Source organism: Cinclus cinclus, chromosome 4, assembly GCF_963662255.1.
Source record: "Cinclus cinclus chromosome 4, bCinCin1.1, whole genome shotgun sequence".
NCBI classification, from domain to species: domain Eukaryota; kingdom Metazoa; phylum Chordata; class Aves; order Passeriformes; family Cinclidae; genus Cinclus; species Cinclus cinclus.
The window spans coordinates 59,377,192-59,384,577 of NC_085049.1; the positions used below are offsets into that span (position 1 = coordinate 59,377,192).

General features: G+C 45.0%; 1 protein-coding gene across 1 annotated transcript; it reads right to left on the minus strand.

Moving 5' to 3' along the window:
* Nucleotides 1-614: 614 nt before the first annotated feature.
* On the minus strand, nt 615-7,297 carry PHF5A (PHD finger protein 5A). The gene is made up of 4 exons (XM_062492232.1): nt 7,135-7,297; nt 5,942-5,965; nt 4,288-4,454; nt 615-1,306 (listed from the first exon to the last, which is right to left on the minus strand). The coding sequence occupies exons 1-4, from the start codon at nt 7,184-7,186 to the stop codon at nt 1,217-1,219; spliced, it is 333 nt and encodes a 110-aa protein (XP_062348216.1). The 5' UTR covers nt 7,187-7,297; the 3' UTR covers nt 615-1,216.
* Between the last annotated feature and the right edge of the window lie 89 nt (nt 7,298-7,386).

The window sequence follows — 7,386 nt, forward strand, 5'->3', positions numbered from 1 at the left end:
ATGCTCTGCTCAGACTACAAGTGCTTGAAGGACTACAGGGCACACTGAGCCAGGACCCTGATTTAACTATCTGAGGAGTGTACACACCCATGGGGAACTCAGTTTCACCTCTGCACAAAGGCGCCTGTTCCCAGATCTTTGCTGAGCCAACAGACTGCTTTTAGCCTGTACTGGCATTTGACAAACAAGCAGCCTCTGGTTTCCAGCACGCACACGGCCAATAGCCCAGAACACAATAGTTGGTTTCCAGTTACGGCAGGGAAGGCTTTAACTTATTCACAAGAACAGGATAGCGAGTCAAATAGCTTAGTAGGTTTTAGAAAGGGATTGGATGCTTGCATGGTGAAACAACATCCACAGCCGTATTAGCCGGGATAAGGGTTACAAGCTCAGCGATCCTCATGCTATGGGACAAAATGATCAGTGGCTGGGATCACAGGCAGACAAAAGCAACAGCCGTTCCCTGAAGCTCCTTGCAGCAAGGTCACGTGGTTATAAGCAGACACTGTCAGAAACCAGATAACCCATTGTGAAGTGCTAGCTGGGCTAATCCTCCGTGTCCCCAGAAAGCTCCAGAGAGGCTAGGCACAGAATGAACCAAAGAGAAATCCTAGTTGTACAAAAAATAAAAACCCAAAAGAAAAAGCTTTATTGGTATGCATCCTACAGAAATGGTTACAAGAAATGGCCTTGGAGTTATCTGTCAAAGAAAACATAGAACAGCTGTGCTCTCCCTGGTAAGGTATCAGCCATGAGCAGGTTCCTTACAAAACAGGGCAGCATGGAAATATACTGGAGGAAGGGAGGAGGGAAGTGAATTGGTGGTCTATTCTTCAGCACTGATGGATGGGGCAATTTCAAACAATTGAGAGGAGGCCCAGTAAGAACAAGCTCAAGGTGTTTCTCCACATTAAAAACAGCACTTTCCATTTGTACATAGTTTCTCTATGTGTAGGTGCTTGCCCACTCTCCTTTGTAAAGAGAGCTGGGGCAACTACTGGCAGAGCTTCTGCAAAGTCAAGAGATAGTTATCTTCATATGCCCTCTCTTATCATTGGTTCTGATCAGTCTGTTATTTCTCCAACCCCAATTTGTACTGAATTTGTACTGCTTTAGGAAAAAAAAAAAATCAACCAGTTTTCAGTAAGAGTAAAGTCCAGAGATGTTCCAAGACCCTCTTGCCAACCCAACAGGAGGTAGCCACGTACAAATACGATCACCTCTTCTTGAAGCCATACTTTTTCCTTTCATAGAAAAGATCTGTCTTGGAACTGCCCAGGTTGACGATCTTAGGGCAACCATCTCTCTGTAAGAAAAGAAAATGCAAGTTTAGGAAATGGACAAACACAGAACAACATCATAGTTGTAGTAGGTTCTCAGTTCCCACACTCCTCGCCCCCATCCTCAACACATTTCAAACACCTTTACAGACAAATTGCTCTCCAGTGATGGTTACTAGTAAGACAGTGGAACAGAGAAGATGGATGTCTTTTCAGCATTACTGTAGGACATGCTCTCCCTCAGGGCTGAAATGGAAAACAGCTCATATAACATCAGCCATTTAATGAAAAAGATGCGCTGTGCCTCAAGACTGAATTCTTTCTAAATCAGGATATGCAGGACTTCTAGGGCCCAGAGGAATAACCTTTCCCCTCCTTAGCCAACAAGAATCTTGCTGCTCTAGTTGTCACCAAACCATTCTTCTGTTTAGGAACCCCTCAGCTGTGACAGAATTGAATCTCAGATTTCTTGCACCCTGGATTGATTACTGCAAAGGCTGTAGGGTCAGCTACTCACAGCAGCTACACAGGTAAGTTCTTGTACCTGAATTCCTGTAGATGGTGAGAAAAAAAAAAAAAAAACAAGAAAAGCTAGGGGAGTAGGGGAGACCCTCCTGAGAGGTGTGGTTGCAAAACCAAACCAGAAATGTGTTTCTTGGTATACCTGGGAACATTTGCCCATGGGCCACCTGAGCCCAGCATCTGCATAATTCTTTAGGGCAAAACATTATGGCTAGCCACAGCAGCTGTGAGGGGCCCAGCAGGCAGAGGAACACGTGTCCTTGGCTGAAGTGGAAGCCTGACTGCATTAGATTTAGAAAGCCCCTGGGCAGACGTCAGATGCTGTAGAATCTGCACCCAAGCTGCTTGGCTCCCACGTCAAAGATGCAGTCTGGTGGGGAGGATCTGCATGATAGGAATAACAGGGGAGGTGGGGAACAGAAATCTTCCCTCCCCCATACACCTGCCACAACCCATTTCTAGATACTGTCTCCTTATTTCATTTTGAACCTCAATAGTAGGACTCTTTCAAGCCTTGCCTCCCACAATCCCAGTCTGTTCAAATCTTGACAGCCTTATTGCAGGGCTCTGTTCATTCTTCCACCTCCTCCTAAGGACACAACTCATGAGCACCCTCCTTTCTCCAAGAAAAGATTACTATTTGCAGCTCACAGATGTCCTGGGTGACAAGGTGGGATTCTGGCCCTTACCCACAGATAGAAGTGGCTGAAACAATACTTCATTCCTTCCCCCACCAGAATAAGTGAACCAAGAGTAACCAGGTCCTTTGCTTTGTGCCCCATAGCATTCCACCCCTGCCACCACTTTACTTGCTTTCTTGCTTCACTACCTTTTACAGACTTTATCTGAGGATGATGAAAGTGCTGTGGCTGAAACTGTGGATGGCTAAAGCTTCAGGTACAGAGCTCTGCCCCTTTGTTTTTCTTATTCACATCAGCACCAGATACCGTAATTGTGACAGGCAGCAGCACACTTAATTTTTCTCCTTCTGGGCTCCCTATACTTGTGCCAGCACTTTTCAATCCTGCAACAAATCATGTAAAATCTGCTCTTTCACATCTGCAATATGTAACATCTGAGTTTTCTGCTATGGAGCAACTTTCTTCACTAACAGCAGCATTCACCCAGGTGTCAAAATACCCCAGACCTGTTAGTCTCCTCTAGCTCTGTTTTCTACAGTCTTCCCTGACAGAGCAGCTGGTTATTTCACACCTGAACCAAACATAAGACACAGGCAAGCTTAGGTTATGAAAAACACTTGCTGGGAATCCATATGAATTGATAAAAATAAAACCAAGCCTATTTTACTCATGACTTATAAAGCCAGCCATCTTCATTCCAAAGGCAAGTGAACAAAACTGTTTCTCACAGCATTTATAAAGTAGGAGGCAGCACTACCACCATCACAGCACTTACATCCATATTTAGATACAGAGAAAGATTATGCTCTTGTTAGATCTAATGACTAAATTCAAATGAGGACCTGCTCCTGTTCTGGATTTGGCTGCAGGCTTCTAGAGAAGACAGGCACTGGAGAGAATTAAAGCAGCAACTCACTCAGCTGAGGACACTCCTGTAAATCATTCTGAACCACTCTCTCAGCACGTTCTTCACAGTCATTAAGGTGTGTAGGAAATTACATTTGCAAAGCACCAAATAACTTTTAACTGACACTCTCACAGCTACCAGGTCTATATTCTGGGATAGCAGAACTGTAAGCATCCTGTTCTTGTTCTTCTGTAAGGTCTTTCTAATGATTTGTTGCAGTTCATGTCCTGTACTCATTGTGTTGGATTATTAACAAAAGCCTTACAAGGGGTGAACAGCTGCTTCATTTCACATATGCAGTGGCCTTCAGCACAATATTATAAAAAGATGATAGCTCTGGCTATAGACAAAAGGGACCATTACACCAAAAAGCATTAGCAGAAAGAGAGATCTCTACAATACAGACCATTCCAGAAAAGAATAAGAAAATATAAATTGTATGCCATTGAAATTATACAAGAAGCATCAAACTTGTGAAACACAATTACCAGTGGAGCCACTGGACACGAAGGACCAACTTTACCTTGTTATTCAAAGGAAAACAAAGGTTTTGATTCCACATGCCTTATAGTACCATATGTGCTCTTAATCAGCAGCTCATAACGGACTTCTGGTAAGGAACTGCTCCTGCTACTGCCTTGCAGTGTCTGCAATATTTCTGACCCTGGTCAAACCTCGGCTAGAGCTGTAGTAAGACAACAACCTGAAGCAGTAACAAGCAGTGTGTAGAGGAAATGAGCTGCAAGTGTGCAAAACAGTCAGAGACCCTTAGAATGAAGAGAGTTACAACACCCCAAAAAGCTTTGCAAACCCATCAACAGGGGAAGAAAGGTTCAAGGTATCGCAAACGAGTGCCAATCATCCCAGCACTAATTTCGGCAGCTCAGAGCCCTTTAAAGGTAAGCATGGCTACTATGTAGCTGGGATGGCAACTTACATCTTTTTCCTGGATGGTGCACTCCTTGCAGTAGTAGGCGTCAGACACTCCGGGCCCTCCGCAGATGACACATCGGCCCTGGTAGGAGCCGTAGTTACACTCGTCACAGATGCGCACCAGGGTGCACGGCCGCACGTAGGAGTCACAGATCACACACTTGCCATCACCTGCGAGCACAGCACAGCCTTTGCTTACAGAATGTCCTTTTTGCCACCCCCACATCAGAGGAAAAGCTTCCTGGTCAAATAAATTTCCTGCACAATCAAAGACAATGCAGCTGAACCGCAGAAGCGTGGCTTGCTAGCACAGGGCATGACTGTATTGAGCACAGACTTGAGAGGAACGAGGGCAGTGGTCTGCAATATTTGAGGAGTTTTTAAAACTTAGTCATGCATTCACAGTCAGAGAAGAAACCCAAAATTACTTCTTTGTGATTAGCCAAGGCTTGCTTAGATTGGACCACTACTTTTGTTCTACAACTTTTCCTGACTTATTCACTTGCAAAAGAAAAAAAGCCAGACTGACAGGACCAGAGTCCTTACCTACACAGAAGCAGCAGCATAAGCTTCTCGCACAGTGCCACATCAACAAAAGTCTGGAGTTACTACCCTCAAAGAGATAAAGAGGTTGTACTCACGGTCTCTTTAATCAAGGAGAATTACCAAAGAGATAAGAGATTGGACTCATGGTCTCTTTAATCCTTCATCTGTGAGAAGGCCAAAGAAAGGGCGAACTGGCATAAGCAGCCATTTCACAAAAGCTGCTCTTGCACTCTCACAAGGAACTGAGTGAAATTCAAGTACTCATATCATACAGGCAAGGAGCCATCAGATGCCAGTGACAGTTTCTGCTGAGGTGGACCTTAACCAAAACACTGACCTACGGATGAAAGGCTGAAGCCTTTCATATCCTATTACCAGTTCCCAAGGTATTTAATCCTGACTCCCCTAAACAGCTTGCCTAACCTGCTCTTAAATCTCTGGAATGACAGCCCTCAGCTACTACCAATGGGAATCTGTTTCACTGTCAGGTGCTCTTGAAAATGATCTTACTTCAGACTGTCCTCCTACCACTTCACTTCTTCTCACACTATTTTTGAGTCATAAACTACTCATCTCGTTTTTTCTGTTCCCCTACATGACCTAATGACAGATCACAAGGATCTAACAACCGATCATACTCTCTCTTCCATTTCACAGCTAAGCATTTATTTCTGTGGAGTTTTTTTCCTGCTCTAACTTTAGATGTTTGCTCTCCATTTTTTCTTCTTCTAGACACTAATGGGATCCTTTCTCATAGTATGATGAAACCAGAATCCAAAAAAGCTTTTTTTCCCTGCTTTGAAATGATCTGGATGATATTTTGGTATTCCAGATTACAAGGATCCAGTGAAGCAATCACTGTAGCCTCAGCCACTGGAAATGCTGGCAGCAGGTACTCTAAAACTGCCTTTGTGTGAGAGTCTGTTTGAGCTTGCAACTTTTTAAATATTCCTTGAGCTACACTTGCAGCATTAAGGTAATTGTTCTCTTCTCAAAGAGTGACATCAAGTTTGTGGTTAAAGCAAAAATAGATTCCAACCTTTGAATCCAAACTGCATGCTGTAACCACAACACCATGTTCTCAAGCAACTAAATCTGGATGCTATACTTACATTTTTCACAGAGTCTTCCAATTGCTGAAAAAAAAAAAAAAAGAATATTTGAGGCGGGAGAAAAATCTAAGTAACTACAAGCTTGAATGTCAAATAATTATCTTCTGCAATGAGCAGTCTTTAAAACAGAAACAGTTTGAGCATAAATACAAACATTCATGATAAACAATATATACCCTCCTGGATACATTTACCAAGACCAAAGATGCACCGAGAATGTACAATGACACCCCTCAGCAGTAAGAAAACCTACATTCATCATTCCATTTCAAAGACAGCCAGTGTGTCTGACTGAAGGAAACGCTGCACATGAGTTTTGGCACAGCTTTTACACTGGTTTTAGTAGCAGGGGGAAAACAAAATCAAATGTTTGTTTAAAGCAGCCCAAACATTTTGCTTTAGGACAAAAACTTTCTTTGGTTTAGAACATGAAGGTAGTTAAATGTACCTTGGAAGACTTGTTACTTGTCTGGGACACTCACAACAATGATGTTAGGAACTTGGATAAATGCCATAAATATCCAGTTTCAAAGACTAGATGTCCACATTCACAAAGACTAAATAGTGATTTAGCTTAAGTCTGAGACAAGGGATTTGTTAGGACGTGACTTTTAAACATAGATAGATGGTTAGAAGCACTGACTATTCCAAAGAGTGATTTCCTATGGACAGTGCAGCTGAACGTTTTACGTTTATGGATCTTGCAGAGAGCTGCTCGCTAAATTTGCTTTTCCAAGGAGTGCCAAAACCGTGGAAGGGATACCTCAACTTCTAACTTTGTAAAAGAGTTCTCTGAACCTTGCCCAAAGGCTGACTCAGATGCAACAAGGATTAATCCCGTTATCCGTATTACAGGGATAACCCGGAAGATAACTTTTGTCTCGCAGCCAAAAAGAAGCTCCCAAACGCTGCTGGATCCGTAACGCACGGCGGGACACCGAAACAGAAGGAAAATAAAAGGAAAACTAAACATGGAGGGAGGGAGGGAGGGAGGAGAGGGTGGCGCCGCCCTTCACCGGGCCTAACGGCCGCGCGCGCGCCCATCGCCCGGTAACGGGCCCACACGCGCGCGCCCATCGCCCGGTAACGGGCCCACACGCGTGCGCGCCTCCCGCTCGCCCCGCGGCGGGAAAACGGGAGAAGGAACCACCCCCCCCCTCCAATCCTCATCCCCCCCAACCCCCGGCACTCACCGACACCCGCCTGCTTACGGCAGAAGATAAGGTCCGGGTGGTGCTTAGCCATGGCGAGGCGATGCCCCCCCGGCGCAGCTGCTGCGGCCCCGCGGAGCCCTCACCGCCGCACCGCCCCCGGGTCCTGGCCGGGGTGAGAGAAGCGCCTGCCAAAGCGCTTCCCCCGAACGCGAAAACGCCGGGGAATATCGAGATAAACCCTCCCCCCTAAAGCCACTCCATCTCTATCCTCTCCCCGACCGGAACAACCCC

Excerpts from the sequence above, each read along its gene's own strand:
- PHF5A (XM_062492232.1), bottom strand. The coding sequence starts at position 7,186 with ATGGCTAAGCACCACCCGGACCTTATCTTCTGCCGTAAGCAGGCGGGT. Across the intron at positions 5,966-7,134 it reads CCGTAAGCAGGCGGGTGTCG|CAATTGGAAGACTCTGTGAA; the intron begins GTGAGTGCCGGG and ends TTTTTTTTTCAG. Across the intron at positions 1,307-4,287 it reads GCACCATCCAGGAAAAAGAT|AGAGATGGTTGCCCTAAGAT; the intron begins GTAAGTTGCCAT and ends CTTTTCTTACAG.